Below are 17,065 nucleotides of genomic sequence, written 5' to 3'. Positions count from 1 at the left end.
ATGGGGATGCCACAGGAAAAAAAAATTTTATTATCAAAGGGAGGAAAAACAAATGTGTAGGTAGGTAAAGGAATACATGAACAAACAACAAGGAAGATGTAAGACTCTTTGATTTATAAGTCACTTTGCTGTAAATCTGATAGCATTTTCCTATTATTAAGCTTAATTTTGTTCTGTTCTGATATTCTAACACCTGCCCCACCTAAGTGACCTGGAGACTCCTTGAGTTAAACTATACTCTAGTAATGACTGAAATCAAGCTTGCTTTTGGCGTTTTACACTCTTGCTTCTAAAGTGTCAGTGTATTCTGATCCTGCCACCAGCTAGTTCTCAGTCACCCAAAATAACTGTCCTTTTCTCAAGACCGGCAATCCAGGCAGGGCCCAGCTGCAGGCCCACCTTGACCTCACACCTTTGTTTTCTGACAGGAAGAGAAGATTGCTGCTCTGCAGGCCTTTGCCGACCAGCTCATCGCTGCCGGCCATTATGCCAAGGGAGACATTTCTAGCCGGCGCAATGAGGTCTTGGACAGGTGGGTGTCCTGTGGCACTGACATAGTCACCAGCCCTGAGAGGATACATCCCCTCTTTTGAAGGCCCAGTCCTGTTCTATCTCCCCACTTCCTTCTCCACGGTAAGATATGTTCTTGTTGGATCTCATGGTTTCACTCTTTCAGGTGGCGACGTCTGAAAGCCCAGATGATTGAGAAAAGGTCAAAGCTAGGAGAATCTCAAACCCTCCAACAGTTCAGCCGGGATGTGGATGAGATTGAGGCTTGGATCAGTGAAAAATTGCAGACAGCGAGTGATGAGTCATACAAGGATCCCACCAACATCCAGGTAAGCTGAAGTGACTGGGTGTTGTTCTTGATGTAGCCTTATGTTATTGAGTAGATTTTGTTAAAGCATTTATAAAACAAACTCCTTGCACCCATGGGAAGTCAGTGAAAAATGTTTTAGTAAGTCAAGCCAGTGGGAAAGCCCTACTCACGTTTCAGAGCCATTTAAAATTCGCCTTCCTCATTTGTCTCCATTAAAACCATTTCTGCTGTAGTCTATAGAATCCCCTTTCTATTACTTTAATATATTCTATTAAAGTCTATAGAATCCCCTTTCTATTACTGTTCCCAAATGCTGAGCTTCCCCGGGGAAGTATGACAAAATGAGTTTCTATTTAATAGCTGATATGTGTGTCCACATCAGTGTACTGAACTCTTATTCTTTTAATCTGTTTTTGTAGCTTTCCAAGCTGCTGGTAAGTTTTTAATTTTTTTAAGAGTTGTAGTTAAATGAGCTCCAGTATTTGTGTTCCTCTGCATAGATTATTGTTATTGTGGTCACAAGTCTGCTGGTGTCTCTTCATCCTTTTCATTTCTAATCATCCATTACACTCCATTCAAGTGTCCCTGTGGGATGTGGCTTTCTCTGTTGTAATTAGCCTGCAACGCCTTACTCCCCCCCCTCTCTCCCCCAGTTTATCACTTAGGCAAATTCTGTACAGTGTTTGATTTGCGGGGCAGTAGTTGACCACTTTCTTTCAAGGAGTGCTTCCTTTTGAAGATGGAATATCAGCTTTAGCTTTTTCTGTGTAGACCTTGGCTGAGACTTGCTATGAGCTCATGGTGTTCAGTGGCCCAGGCGAGGGAGGCCAGTCTGGTGTGAGGGTTTTAATGCATAGCCACTCAGGCATCCAGAGGTGCCAGTCAGGACAGGAACAGCTAGAGAACTGTAGAGAGACGTATGATCTATTAATACTTACAAATCTTCAAGGAATACAAATGAGAAGTTAAGATAAAAGCAGACATTACTCAACAGGTAGTGAAAGGAGACTTCTCAGTTAACATGTAGCTCAAAGTTGCTTAAGCGGGTGGAAAAAATGAAGATAGAGAAGAGAATAAATGGAATTTGAACCAAAGAGTGATCAGAACAAGGAACAGAAGAAGAAAGGAATGGGACTTTTGTCAGGATATCTGAGTGTTTGAGACCCTTTTTGTTCTTGCCTTTGGGATCAGGCAGTGAGAGAACGTAACAAGGACATTTCATGTTAGTGTTGAATTGAGCCAGATGGCTCCATCCTTTGACAGTTGCTGCCTCTGAAATAAAACATTTGATGCAGAATTCCCCAACACTACTGCCTTTTAGTTGTTGTTTTTTTTCCCCCAAATAACACTCTCCCCTGAGACCCTGCATTTCTCACCCAGCCAATTGTTTTTCCCAGAATTGTGGCACAGCTGCTATGTCCTTGCAATTGTCTCTTGTAGCATTTCAGTACCTTCTGTTTCTTTATGGATTCATAAAAACCGTATCAGGCACCCGGGATCAGGAGCCCATCCTTCTCGTAGCCCTTTCGTTTCCCAGAAAATAAATTCCTTCTTGCAGTCAAGCCTGGGTTCTGACAGTATCCCAGTGTTTTGATTAATGACAGCTACCAAAAGATAAATCAACAAAGCCAATGTCTGTAGTAGCTGTAGATTTCTCCTCTGTCAACAGAGGGATAAGACTGACCATCAAATATTATTTTGCTAGTTAATACAATTTATGTTATGAATTTTGCTTAATGGTGATTTCTGCTTTAGATGATGAAACGTCCGTATGTATCTCATTCATTAGAGCCTATCTCCAAAAAGGAGAAAGCCATGGATGGAAATGGATGTACAAGCAGATTCAAAACTGAAGTTGGCCATTGCCATCTTCTGGAAAGTGCTAGAAAGTGTTTAATTCTAGGGCTTCACTCCGAAATAACTAGCATAGCTACTTCAAGAATTGATTTTTTGGCCGAGCTTGGTGGCTCATGCTTGTAATGCCAGAACTTTGGGAGGCCAGTGTGGCTCAATTGCTTGAGCTCAGGAAACCCCATCTCTACAAAAAATAGAAAAATTAGCCAGGTGTGGTGGCATGCACCCATGAGGCTGAGGTAGGAGGATTGCTTGAGCTCAAGAGGTTGAAGCTGCAGTGAGCTGAGACTGCGCCATTGCACTCCAGCCTGGGCAACTGAGCAAGACCCTGTCTCAAAAATAAGGACTTCTAACTCATCTACTCCTGAGCTAGTACATTTCCTTTCTCCTTTGTTAACTCCCCAAGAGATGAACCCTAAAATATTTCATACAAATTCCAATTGCCTTCTGTAAAAAACGTTGGCATTTACCCCAGTTATTTATGTTTGCTGCCACTCCCTCCCACTGAGAACCCCTTCCCTCCTAAAAAGACATAACCTAGCAGGAACTGGTTTGGAAAAAAAAATTTTTGGTATTTTTAGAGCAAGCACCAGAAGCACCAGGCTTTTGAAGCAGAGCTGCATGCCAATGCTGACCGGATCCGTGGGGTTATCGACATGGGCAACTCCCTCATTGAACGTGGAGCCTGCGCCGGCAGTGAGGATGCTGTCAAGGTATGGCCCACCAGCTCCCGGTGCCCGGGGAAGAACATGAGCAGCGTCACTATCAACCTGATATAATAACTTGGATTACAGTCTTAAGAAATTAAATGGATTAGAAGACTTTAGGCTGAATTACAGTTGGGGAATGCTAGTGAGAATGGCTCCTATGAGTGTTTTCCACCCTCCTCTCTTAGAAGTTCTCAAATTGAGCTTTAGGAGAGGGAGGATTCTTCATAGATTTCATCTTCTTTTTGGCTCCCTTCTGTTCCCCAGGCCCGCCTGGCCGCCTTAGCTGACCAGTGGCAGTTCTTGGTGCAGAAGTCAGCTGAAAAGAGCCAGAAACTGAAAGAAGCCAACAAGCAGCAGAACTTCAACACAGGGATCAAGGACTTTGACTTCTGGCTGTCTGAGGTAACACTGAGTGGTTTCTGTTCCCACCAGTGGGGAATTTCTAGTCATTTGGGACAGTGGGTTAATCAGTGAGCCCAAAACCATGAAAAGGCAGGGCTCACCAGACACCCCTTTTGACAGAAACCTTTATTACATATGAGTTGCTGTAATGCTGTAAGGGATTGATGTGCAAAGGGAGTGAATATTTTTTTTTTTTTTTTTTTTTTTTTTTTTTTGAGACGGAGTCTCGCTCTGTCGCCCAGGCTGGAGTGCAGTGGCGCGATCTCGGCTCACTGCAAGCTCCGCCTCCCGGGTTCACACCATTCTCCTGCCTCAGCCTCCCGAGTAGCTGGGACTACAGGCACCCACAACCGCGCCCGGCTAATTTTTTGTATTTTTAGTAGAGACGGGGTTTCACCGTGGTCTCGATCTCCTGACCTTGTGATCCGCCCGCCTCGGCCTCCCAAAGTGCTGGGATTACAGGCGTGAGCCACCGCGCCCGGCCTGGGAGTGAATATTTAGAGAAGAGAGCTGACTTGGAGTGGCACTTGGACTGCAGATCACTCATGTCCATAGGGAAGGCAAATAGAAAGAGATTATGGATAGTTACACAGCGTGCAACTCTAACAAGCCTATGCCAGGATAGAAACCAAGATAGTAGCATCTAGGAAACCAGAGTCAGTCATGTATTCTCCTTGGAGAATGTTTGGAAAGCATAGACTATAAAAATATCATAGAGGTTTTAGTCAGGTGCGGTGGCTCACGCCTGTAATCCCAGCACTTCGGGAGGCCGAGGCAGGCGGATCACTTGAGGTCAGGAGTTCGAGACCAGCCTGACCAACATAGTGAAACCTTGTCTCTGCTAAAAATACAAAAATTAGCCGGGCATGGTGGCGTGCTCCTGTAATCCCAGCTACTCAGGAGGCTGAGCAGGAGAATCGCTTGAACCCAGGAGGTGGAGTTTGCAGTGAGCCGAGATCACACCATTGCACTCCAGCCTGGGCGACAGAGCAAGACTTCATCTCAAAAAAAAAAAAATGTTTTTTTGAATAATTGTGTAAGTTTATCATAGAGCCATGCCATAATTTATTCCCATATTGTTGGACATTCAGGTGTTCCCAGCCTTTTGGTGTATATATTTAGCTGCAGTGAATACCTTTGAATATTAATCTTTGCCCACACTGCTGATTCTTTCCTAGGGGAGTTTCCTTGAACTAAGATTGCTGTGCATTTTGCCTTTAGCTGTAGTATTTACTATGAATAGACTCTGGAGTCTAGGTTTGACTGACTGAGTGGAGACAGTGTCTCAGGCCGGGCAGGCTGATCAAAGTGACTAGGAATCACAGTAACACATTGTGATGGAGAGGTATTCAGCTGTCCAAACAAGGACCTGGAGTAACCACTGGGCATCCTGAATTTTCCAGAATGCTGAGTATACACCACACAGTAGCATTTCCTTTTTATGTTTTCACTGCCAGGTGGAGGCCCTGCTGGCATCCGAAGATTATGGCAAAGACCTGGCTTCTGTGAATAACCTGCTGAAAAAGCATCAACTGCTGGAAGCAGATATATCTGCCCATGAGGTAAGCAAAGGGAGGCAGGCCAGACCCAAGTGCCTGGGACGTGGCTGTGCCTGACTCCTAAGGAAAACTAGCATGTTTGAGAAAAGAGAGTGACTTCTTTCACTTAAAGCAGCCATTCTCAAAGGTTGTGGCCTCAGGATCATTATACACTTGACAGTTATTGAGGCTCTTAAGAGATTTTTATTATGTAGGTTTTATCTGTCAGTATACACCATTATTAAAAGTTAAATTTTAAGGCCTGGCGCGGTGGCTTACGGCTGTAATCCCAGCAGTTTGGGAGGCCCAGACATGCGGATCACCGGAGGTGAGGAGTTCGAGACCACCCCGGCCAACGTGGTGAAACCCCGTCTCTACTAAAAATACAAAAATTAGCCAGGCGTGGTGGCGGGTGCCTGTAATCCCAGGTACTCGGGCAGCTGAGGCAGGATAATCGCTTGAGCCCAGGAGGCAGAGGTTGCAGTGAGCCACGGCACTCCAGCCTCGGCAGCAGAGTAATACTCCATCTCTAAAAAAATAAATAAATAAAATGCTGAATTTAGGTTGTCGTGTTTTGTAGTGGATGAAAATTCAGCTTTGAACAGGTAGGTAGATAGAAAAGACAGGAATATTTTGATATGGATAAGTGTGAATAATTTTCTTTGATACTATACCAAAGTTGTAGTTTCTTTTTTTTTTTTTTTTTTTTTTTTGAGACAGAGTCTCGCTTTGTCGCCCAGGCTGGAGTGCAGTGGCCGGATCTCAGCTCACTGCAAGCTCCGCCTCCCGGGTTTACGCCATTCTCCTGCCTCAGCCTCCCGAGTAGCTGGGACTACAGGCGCCCACCACCTCGCCCGGCTAGTTTTTTGTATTTTTTTTTTTTTAGTAGAGACGGGGTTTCACCATATTAGCCAGGATGGTCTCGATCTCCTGACCTCGTGATCCGCCCGTCTCGGCCTCCCGAAGTGCTGGGATTACAGGCTTGAGCCACCGCGCCCGGCCAAAGTTGTAGTTTCTTAAAGCTTGGCTGTGGTCAGGCACAGTGGCTCACACCTGTAATCCCAGCACTTTGGGAGGCTGAGGCAGGCAGATCATGTGAGCCCAGGAGTTCAAGACCAGCCTGGGCAACATGATGAGACTCTGTACAGAAAAATACAAAAATTAGGCTGGGTGTGGTGGGTCATGCCTGGAATCCTAGCACTTTGGGAGGCCAAGATTGCCTGAGCTCAGGAGTTTGAGACCAGCCTGGGCAACACAGTGAAACCCTGTTTCTACTAAAATATAAAAAATGTGCCGGGCGCGGTGGCTCAAGCCTGTAATCCCAGCACTTTGGGAGGCCGAGACGGGCGGATCACGAGGTCAGGAGATCGAGACCATCCTGGCTAATATGGTGAAACCTCGTCTCTACTAAAAATACAAAAAACTAGCCGGGCGAGGTGGTGGGCGCCTGTAGTCCCAGCTACTCGGGAGGCTGAGGCAGGAGAATGGCGTAAACCCGGGAGGCGGAGCTTGCAGTGAGCTGAGATCCGGCCACTGCACTCCAGCCTGGGCGACAAAGCGAGACTCCGTCTCAAAAAAAAAAAAAAAAAAAAAAAAAAAAAATTAGCCAGATGTGGCAGCGTGTGCTTGTAAATCCCAGCTACTCGGGAGGCTGAGGCAGGAGAATTGCTTGAACCACTGAGATCATGTAACTGCACTCCAGCCTGGGCGACAGAGTGAGACTACGTCTCAAAAAAAAAAAAAAAAAAAAAACCCACAAAAATTAACCAGACGTTGGGGCACGCACCTATAGTCCCAGTTGTTTGGAGGCTGAGACAGGAGGTTCACTTGAGCCCAGGCAGGAGGTCAAGGCTGCAGTGAATCATGATCACACCACCGCACTCCTGGATGACAGCAAGAAAAAAAAAGTGTCTCAAAAAAAACTGTTTTTTTGAGTTGCAAAGTGGCCCCTCAAACCTTGTCAGTAAATTTTTTATACTGGCTTTTATTAAAACCCACTGGTCCATCTTGGGCTTTGAATGTAGCTCTTACCTATGCATGATTTTGTAACATCATGCATGGCTCATTTGGTAAATATTGCTTCACTGAGCAATATTATGCCTGTTAGTTCTATATTTTGACATATGTGATTATATGATATCAAAACATTGCTGTTAATACCACCAATTTCATCAGAAAAATCTTCACATATTAGGAAGCCATCAGGCTTCTGATGGTGGATGTTTAAGTTTTCTAAAATTCTAACTTTCTCATAGAAGTTTGAATTTTATCATTAGTAACAAACTGTCAGTATTACTTGAAGTGACAGGCTCACTTTATTTGTTTTGGGCCAGGTATCTGTGAGATACCAAGTCTGAATGACCATAGTTTGTCTGTTGGTTGGTCTTTCAAGTACAAAAGAATGCCTACTCAGTAAAATTAACTTTCACTGCCTTAAGGACATTCTTAAGTGAAAAAGCAATTTTTTTTTTTTACTGTGAGTGGGTGGCAGTGAAGAATCCACTTCTGCTAGTAATTTGCCACTGCCTTGATTTGAGCTAAAGCACCAGCGTGTCCCCTCCTTCTCCATTGCTTTTGTACTATCAGTGCAAATGTCCACACAGTAAAAAAGGCAAATAATGTCTTAGAATGTTATGAAAATAGTTTGAGTTCATAAAATGCCAGAGGTCCACATAACATACTTTGAGAATATCAACACTCCACATCTCAGTAAGGAATTCCTGAGTTCTTAGGTTCAAGCAGATAGTTGTAAGAGACCCAGTTTCTGACCCTCTTATGTCCTCTGCCCCAGGATCGCCTGAAGGACCTGAACAGCCAGGCAGACAGCCTGATGACCAGCAGTGCCTTCGACACCTCCCAAGTAAAAGACAAGAGGGACACCATCAACGGGCGCTTCCAGAAGATCAAGAGCATGGCGGCCTCCCGGCGAGCCAAGCTGAATGAATCCCATCGCCTGCACCAGTTCTTCCGGGACATGGATGACGAGGAGTCCTGGATCAAGTACGTGTTCTCAGTGGCCTGTAATAGTGGGCAGCAGAAACCACAGGCTGACTGTTGAGGCAGAAGGTTTCTGTCTCCTGGCTGTAGTGGTGAGGCTGGAAACCCTGCTGGACTAGGATCCCAGCTTGGCCACTCACTCCTGGGATGCCTCTGTTTTCTGCTTTCCGAGTTTACAGTGATGATGATTGGCGGTGGTGGTGATCCACGCTGGTTACATAGGCCCTGTCTAGACCCTGCCCTTTAGATTCCCGTGAAAGTTAGTGAGTTTGTGTCTGACCTCCTGGAGAAGATCACTGCTCCAAGGAAGGAGCTGCTTTTTTTCTTATTCTCTATCTACCCCCCAAAATGTCAGTCTACTGATTCCAGTTGACGTAGCATGTAAACACACATCTTTTGTTTTTTGAGACGGAGTCTCGCTCTGTCGCCAGGCTAGAGTGCCACCATGCCTGACTAATTTTTGTATTTTTAGTAGAGACAGGGTTTCACCATGTTGGCCAGGCTGGTCTCAAACTGACCTCCCCTGACCTTAAGTGATCCACCCACCTCGGCCTCCCAAAGTGCTGTGATCATAGGCATGAGCCACTGCTCCTGGTCAGAAGGCTTTAAGGAAGTAAGGAATTAAGAGAGAGGATTTTGTTCTTAAAAGGCATTTCTGGCCAGGCACAGTGGCTCACGCTTGTGATCACAGCGCTTTGGGAGGCCGAGGCGGGCAGATCACTTGAGGTCAGAAGTTCAAGACAAGCCTGGCCAACATGGTGAAACCCCATCTCTACTAAATATACAAAAATTAGCCAGGTGTGGTGGCGGGCGCCTGTGGTCCCAGCTACTTGGGAGGCTGAGGCAGGAGAATCACTTGATCCGGGGAAGCGGAGGTTGCAGTGAGCTGAGATTACACCACTGTACTCCAGAGCAAGACTCCGTCTCAAAAAAATAAAAAATAAAAATACAAAAATTAGCCAGGCATGGTGGTGCAGGCCTGTAATCCCAGCTACTCAGGAGGCTGAGGCAGGAGAATGACTTGAACCCGGGAAGTGGAGGTTTCAGTGAGCCAAGATCATGCCACTGCCCTCCATCCTGAGAGACAGAGCAAGACTTTGTCTCAAAAAATATGTATGTTATATAGCTGGGCGTGGTGGCTCACACCTATAATCCCAACACTTTGGGAGGCCAAGGTGGGAAGATCGCTTGAGTCCAAGAGTTTGAGACCAGCGTGGGCAACATGGTGAAAACTCGTATCTACCAAAAATAGAAAAAATTAGCCAGGCATAGTGGCGCACACCCGTGGTCCCAGCTACTCAGGAGGCTGAGGTGGGAGGATCACTCAAACCAGGTAGGCGGAGGTTGCAGTGAGCAGAGATCATGCCATTGCAGTGTACCCTGAGCAACAGAATGAGACTCTGTTTCAAAAAATATATATGGGTTTATGTATGTATATATATAAATAAATATCTTCATATATTTACAGACATATTGATACATATTTAGTATACATGATTGATATATATTGATATAATTTGATAGGGCTCCTCAGGGCAGCACCAGTGGTGCCTCCCATCCTCCAGTGCATCCCCAACCCTCTAGAATCTGGACACACAGCAGGGCTCATAGATGCATAGATGGACAGAGGTTCTCAGTCACTACTCAGTGGGCAAGTAGAGGCTTTTGTTTTCCAGAAAACTGGCAAGGATTTTCCAGAAAGATTAGTAGATGTCTGTGAGGTCCACAGTTGACCTGATGTCCCCACTTGAAAGCAGGGAGGTGCAGAGACCGACTGTGCCGTTCCCCGTCTCTCATTCAGGGAGAAGAAGCTGCTGGTGGGCTCTGAGGACTACGGCCGGGACCTCACCGGCGTGCAGAACCTGAGGAAAAAGCACAAGCGGCTGGAGGCAGAACTGGCCGCGCATGAGCCAGCTATTCAGGTAGGGGCCGCCTTCTGCCAAGAGGGCAGAGGTGTTTGAGTGGGCCCTAGGGGACAGACAAACCCCTTGCGCTTATTTCACTGAGGTCCCTAAAGTGTTCATGACCCCTCAGTCCAAACCTGGAGAAGTCCCAAATTTGATGTTGAGGACTTTTCCTGGGAGCCTCAAGACAGAGGCACCAGCAGAGCTACCTGCTGTTAACCTCATCGTCCTTACCTGTCAGGGTGTCCTGGACACTGGCAAGAAGCTGTCCGATGATAACACCATCGGGAAAGAGGAGATCCAGCAGCGGCTGGCGCAGTTTGTGGAGCACTGGAAAGAGTTGAAGCAGCTGGCATCTGCCCGGTGAGTAGTCAGAGGCGGGAGCTCCCGGGAACAAGTGGAAGGCCAGCACCCAAGGGCAGACTCTGAGCTGTGGGGTCCACTGGGCCCTCCTACCATCTGCTGGACCTTTGGCCTCACATGTGCCATAGTCGGTTTGCTCCAGAGCCACCTCCCACAGGCCATGCTAAGGTGGTCTCATTCTGTTAATCTGGAGTCCAGAATCACACGATTCTCCAGAAATGAAGACATGAGAGTCTGGAATCATGGAGTGGGTGATTTATGGTGTTCCGTGGACGGACTGATTGTGAGGGCCCACTTTTTTTGTGAATTTTTTTTTTTTTTTGGTTGAGACGGAGTCTCTCTCCGTTGCCCAGGCTGGAGTGCAGTGGTGCAATCTCGGCTCACTGCAGGCTCCGCCTCCCGGGTTCACATCATTGTCCTGCCTCAGCCTCCCGAGTAGCTGGGACTACAGGTGCCCTCCACCACGCCCGGCTAATTTTTTTGTATTTTTAGTAGAGACGGGGTTTCACCGTGTTAGCCAGGATGGTCTCGATCTCCTGACCTCATGATCCGCCCGCCTCGGCCTCCCAAAGTACTGGGATTACAGGCCTGAGGCACTGCGCCTGGCTTTTATGAATGTTTTTAAGCATATGTTAACTATCACAATCAAAGCTGGAGGAGATTATGGCTGATTTTCTTCCTGTCTGCTGTAATTAGGGGTCAGCGGCTTGAAGAGTCCTTGGAATATCAGCAGTTTGTAGCCAATGTGGAAGAGGAGGAAGCCTGGATCAATGAGAAAATGACCCTGGTGGCCAGTGAAGATTATGGAGACACTCTTGCCGCCATCCAGGTGAGACAGAAACCAAAGGTGTCACCTGCTGTCTCTCTTGGCAACTGCCTGCTGGTCATCATTTCCCTGTTGGTTTGTTAAAGGGCCCTGCTCTTAATAGGAGAGCACACAGGGCCAGCAGCCAAGGCCTCAGTAGTTGGTTTTAACCTTCAAGATCTCACACTAGGGGACATTGCCCTTCAGTAGACACAATTGGTGTGGCTTTATCAGTCTCGGTTCCCGGGCCCTGTCATTCGCCAGGCAGTGGTGGGCTTGGGTCTTTGTATTAGTTTCCTGGGGCCTCCATAAATAAGTACCACAGGCAGAGTACCACAGACGGAGTTCCATAGACGGAGTACCACCGACGGAGTACCACAGACGGAGTGGCACAGATGGAGTGGCACAGAGTGGCTGAGGACAACAGAGGTTTATTGCTTCTCAGTTCTGGAGGCCAGAAGTCTGAAATCAAGATGCAGGACCATGTTCTCCAAACCTGTAGGGGAGGATCCTTCCTTGCCTCTTCCAGTTTTTGTTGGCACCAGGTGCCCTTGGCATGTGGCATCATCACTGTAGTCTCTGCCTGTCTTCACATGGCCATCTTCCCTCTGTGTGTGTCTTCACTTGGCATCACTCTGTGTGTCTATTCACATTTCTGTGTGCTGTTGTAAGGATATCAGGTGTATTGGATGAGGGTCCACCCTAATGACTTCATCTTACCTTTGCAGAGTATGTTTGCAATGATCCCCTTTCCACATTCGTGGGTACCAGAAGTTAGGGCTTCATCATCTCTTGAGGGGGACAGAGTTCAGCCCGTCACATACTCCCTAAATTGGTTAACTGTTGCTACATAACAACCTGCCTAAATGTAGTGGTTGAAAGCAACACCCATTTCTTATTTTTAAGAATAAGATCCACAGATCCATGGGAAATGGATTCATTTCCCATGGATCTGTGGATCAGTAGCATCTGCAGCTGTCACTGGAGGTCCCTCATGCTCCTGCATTCAGGCAGAGCGTGGCTGGGCTGAGAGATCAGTCACACACTGGCAGCTGAGCCTGAGTGTCACCCAGCCTGGACATCTCTGTTCCCCTCCACGTGGCCTGTTGTCCTCCAGCTGGCTAGACCAGCCTGTTTCAGCAGCACTCAGACAGGCAAAGGCAGGAGCTGCAGGGTGTCTGCAGCCTCACACGTCATCCTCACTGCCTTCTGGCCAAAGCAAGTCCCAAGACAGCCCAGAGGCATAGATGGACAGATTCGCCTCTGGAAAGGAGATGCTGCAAAACATCATGGTCAGATATGTCTAAATTCCTGTCCCCAGATGTGGAAGCAGGAGTATGCACTCCCGGGAATCGAGTTAGCTCTGAGCCACCTTCCTCGCCGTAGGAAGCATCCTCCGCTGGTCAGGGTGATTCAGGTAGAATTTAGATGGTCAGTCATTTCCCATCCTCTGCATAGTTGAGTTCCCTGGAAGCAACGAAAAAGGCATTGTCTGCAGTGCTTAAACTGTACTGAAGAAAAGACATGGGGCCGGGCATGGTGGCTCATGCCTGTAATCCCAGCACTTTGGGAGGCTGAGGCGGGCAGATCACCTGAGGTCAGGAGTTGGAGACCAACCTGGCCAACATGGTGAAACCCCATCTGTACTAAAAAATATGAAAATTAGCTGGGGGTGGTAGTGCATGCCTATAATCCCAGCTACTTGGGTGCCTGAGGCAGGAGAATCACTTGAACCTGGGAGGCAGAGGTTGCAGTGAGCCAAGATCACACCGCTGCACTCCAGCCTGGGCAACAGAGCAAGACTCTGTCTCGAAAAGAAAAAGACATGACTTGGAAGGCCTTTTCTGAGATGTGTTCAAGTTAAACCTTAAAAATGTGTCGTTTTTGTTTGGGTGTGTATCTTCAGCGTGGTTTGTGTCATTCTTGTCGTCCTCTTGGGGGAGAGACCATAAGACACTGTTGATGGATAACAAAGGGTTTGACCCTTCCCAAAGGTCCAAAGACTGTCCCTGCCAAGGCCTGTCCCAACACCGCTGGTTACTCTCACTGCCTCGTGTTTTCCTTCCTTTTATGATTCTCTTTTTATTAATGTTCCTCTTTATTGTCCTCTTCCCCAGCTAGCCTGTAATGTGTGCATGGACAGGGACCATAGCGGTTTTGTCACTCTCTGTCCCTGGGGCCTAGCCCACAACACATAGCAGGCTCTCAATAGTGGGCCTTGGCTGCTTCTACTCCAGGGCTTACTGAAGAAACATGAAGCTTTTGAGACAGACTTCACCGTCCACAAAGATCGCGTGAATGACGTCTGCACCAATGGACAAGACCTCATTAAGAAGGTGAGTCCAGCCCATCGGTAAGACCTCCATCACCCACTGGGATACCCACATGTTGGTACCACAGAGGTTCCCCAAAGTTCACTTCCTGGGATGTTCAAACCAAGGTCTGCGTGGAAACCAGTAGCAATTCCATTCCTGTGTTTCGTGACAAGTTGGATGTTTCCCCCTTTTTAAAGCCAGTAAAGTTATTCTGCAGTGCTTATTTTTTCTGCGTTAAGCAACAGAGACACTGGCACTCCCAAATGCTGCTCTTAGTTTATTTCTCAAGCAGTACAATCTCTTTATAGGGACAGTAGAAAATGCAAATAAGCAAAGCATAAAATAAAAATTACCCATAAAACCCCACCCAGAGACTACACATTAGATCTTTGTGTCTTACCTGCCAGACCTTTTCTCTCCACAGGTATAGAGCTACCAACTAGATCAAACAGCCCCAGAGATTCCCATTTAATAGGATCATATCACTCCATTAATTATCAAAAACCTGGAGCCTGTACAGGGCATTTTAGAAATGAATCTACTTCATTCGCGGCCCTTTTGGGAGAAAACAAAATAAAGGGACTTGGTGCTTTCCCAGCAACAGTGAAGCCACATCCTTCCCACATGGAAGCTCTAGACTGAAGGCTGTGCATCCATGGGTCTGGAATTTACCAGCAGTCACTCAGGTGCAGTGGCGCACCTGGAGTGCCTTAGGACAGAGGTGTTTTGTTTTTTTTTTTGAGACGGAGTCTTGCTGAGTAGCCCAGGCTGGAGTGCAGGGGCACGATCTCGGCTCACTGCAAGCTCCGCCTCCCGGGTTCACGCCATTCTCCTGCCTCAGCCTCCCAAGTAGCTGGGACTACAGGCGCCCGCCACCACGCCCCACTAATTTTTTGTGTGTTTTTAGTAGAGATGGGGTTTCACCATGTTACCCAGGATGGTCTCGATCTCTTGACCTTATGATTCACCCGCCTTGGCCTCCCAAAGTGCTGGGATTACAGGCATGAGCCACCAAATCGGGCCAAGGACAGAGGTTTTAACAGCTTTGGTCTCCTGTCACACACACATCATGAGAAGGATTTCTCATCACAGAGGTTGCACTCAGCAGTCATGGCCTTGACACTAGGGTTTGATCCATAGGCAGCAACAATGTAGCTAAAATCCATTTCACTGGAGAGCTTTTTTTCCTTGCTCTGATCTGCAAATAAACTAGCACGAAACTAATTTCAGATACATGTGTAGATGTAGATGTGTTTCCTGCGCACTTAACCCCGCAACACACACCCAGACAACATTCCCAGTTCTTCAAGCCTGGAGATCACCGGTGTGAGTGTCCTTCGGCCTTCTAGCAATGAGCCGGCTGCTTTTTTTTTTTTTTTTAGACGGAGTTTCACTCTTGTTGCCCAGGCTAGAGTGCAGTGGCGCGATCTTGGCTCACCACAACCTCCGCCTCCCAGGTTCAAGCGATTCTCCGGCCTCCGCCTCCCTAGTAGCTGGGATTACAGGCATGTGCCACCACGCCCAGCTAATTTTGTATTTTTAGTAAAGACGGGGTTTCTCCATGTTGGTCAGGCTGGTCTCAAACTCCCGACCTCAGGTGATCTGTCCGCCTTGGCCTCCCAAAGTGCTGGGATTACAGGCGTGAGTCACCGTGCCCGGCCAGCGAGCCAGCTGCTTTGTCCTCAGCAACAGCCTGTTTCCTCCTTGAATTTCTCTTTCAATTCTTTTTTCTTTTTCTTTTTCCCCTTTTCACAGGTGTTAAAGAATTTCTCTTTAAATTTAATGTGACTTGTAGTATGTTGTTTTTTTTTTTAATTTTATGTATTTTTTAAAAATTTTATTTAATTTTATTTATTTTTATTTTATTTTTATTTTTATTTTTTTTTTTGAGACGGAGTCTCGCTGTGTCTCCCAGGCTGGAGTGCAGTGGCGTGATCTCGGCTCACTGCAAGCTCCGCCTCCCGGGTTCACGCCATTCTCCGGCCTCAGCCTCCCAAGTAGCTGAGACTACAGGCGCCCGCCACCACGCCCGGCTAGTTTTTTGTATTTTTAGTAGAGACGGGGTTTCACCATGTTAGCCAGGATAGTCTCGATCTCCTGACCTCGTGATCCACCTGCCTCGGCCTCCCAAAGTGCTGGGATTACAGGCTTGAGCCACCGCGCCTGGCCAATTTTATTTATTTATTTATTTTAGACAGAGTCTCGCTCTGTCGCCCAGGCTGGAGTGCACTGGCGCAATCTTGCCTCACTGCCACCGCCACCTCCTGGGTTCAAGTGACTCTCCTGCCTCAGCCTCCTGAGTAGCTGGGGTTACAGGCGCCCACCACCACTCCCGGCTAATTTTTGTATTTTTATTAGGGACAGAGTTTCACCATGTTGGTTAGGCAGGTCTCGGACTCCTGACCTCATAATCCGCCTGCCTCGGCCTCTCAAAGTGCTGGGATTACAGGTGTGAGCTACCGCACCCAACCAATTTTTTTATTTTTATTTTTTGAGATGGAGTCTCACTCTTGTCACCCAGGCTGGAGTGTAATGACGTGATCGTGGCTCATTGCAGCCTCTGCCTCCCAGGTTTCAGCAGTTCTCCCACCTGAGCCTCCCTAGTTAGCTGGGACCACAGGTGGGTGCCACCACACCTGGCTTCTTTTCTTTTCTTTCTTTTTTTTTTTTTTTTTTTTTTTAGACTGGGTCTCACTGTGTTGCCCAGGCTGGTCTCCAACTCCTGGGCTCAAGCGATTCTCTCGCCTCGTGCTGAGATTACAGGAGTGAGCCACTGCACCCAGCCCTATATGTGTAGTATTTTAAGTGATAATATTCAATTTTTTTCTATCAAAAATAATACTAGTGAATATATCATTGTAACTTCAAATTTCAGCCCATTCCTTTTTTTTTTTTTTTTGAAACAGTCTTGCTCTGTTGCCCAGGCTGGGTGCAGTGGCACAGTCTCAGCTCACTGCAGTCTCCGCCTCCCAGGTTCAAGCAGTTCTTATCCCTCAGCCTCCTGGGTCGCTGGAATTACAGATGCGCGCCACCATATCTGCCTTTTTTTCTTTTTCTTTTTTTTTTTTGTATTTTTTAGAAGAGACAGGGTTTCACCATATTGGCCAGGCTGGTCTTGAACTCCTGGCCTCAAGTGATCGGCGTACCTCAGCCTCCCAGAGTGCTAGGATTACAGGTGTTAGCCACTGTGCCTGGCCCATATTTCTTTAGAATTAATTCCTAGGACTGGCCGGGCACTGTGGCTCACACCTGTAATCCCAGCACTTTGGGAGGCCGAGGTGGGCAGATCACCTGAGGTCAAGAGTTCGAGACCAGCCTGGCCAACATGGTGAAACCCCATCTCTACTAAAAATAAAA

The 17,065-nt window shown here is 47.2% G+C and overlaps 2 protein-coding genes across 12 annotated transcripts in view; one reads left to right on the top strand and one right to left on the bottom strand.

The window, feature by feature from the left end:
* Window positions 1–17,065, bottom strand: part of GOLGA2 (golgin A2) — a 434,268-nt gene that overhangs the window by 368,022 nt on the left and 49,181 nt on the right. The window lies entirely within an intron of this gene.
* Window positions 1–17,065, top strand: part of SPTAN1 (spectrin alpha, non-erythrocytic 1) — an 85,676-nt gene that overhangs the window by 58,572 nt on the left and 10,039 nt on the right. For 7 of the 11 annotated variants that reach the window (XM_050759675.1, XM_050759672.1, XM_050759670.1 and 4 more), the window contains 11 exons: window positions 429–532; window positions 677–839; window positions 1,240–1,254; window positions 3,256–3,387; window positions 3,649–3,786; window positions 5,244–5,348; window positions 8,116–8,324; window positions 10,123–10,243; window positions 10,467–10,588; window positions 11,285–11,417; window positions 13,631–13,729. In XM_050759675.1, coding sequence (XP_050615632.1) covers window positions 429–532; window positions 677–839; window positions 1,240–1,254; window positions 3,256–3,387; window positions 3,649–3,786; window positions 5,244–5,348; window positions 8,116–8,324; window positions 10,123–10,243; window positions 10,467–10,588; window positions 11,285–11,417; window positions 13,631–13,729 — 1,341 coding nt within the window. The remainder of the gene's footprint in view (window positions 1–428; window positions 533–676; window positions 840–1,239; window positions 1,255–3,255; window positions 3,388–3,648; window positions 3,787–5,243; window positions 5,349–8,115; window positions 8,325–10,122; window positions 10,244–10,466; window positions 10,589–11,284; window positions 11,418–13,630; window positions 13,730–17,065) is intronic. The other 4 variants (XM_050759677.1, XM_050759671.1, XM_050759674.1 and 1 more) reach the window with 1 other exon arrangement.

Source organism: Macaca thibetana, chromosome 15 (assembly GCF_024542745.1).
Source record: "Macaca thibetana thibetana isolate TM-01 chromosome 15, ASM2454274v1, whole genome shotgun sequence".
Taxonomy (NCBI): domain Eukaryota; kingdom Metazoa; phylum Chordata; class Mammalia; order Primates; family Cercopithecidae; genus Macaca; species Macaca thibetana.
Note: the sequence above shows the minus strand (reverse complement) of the source record. Positions and strands in the feature narration are given on the sequence as shown.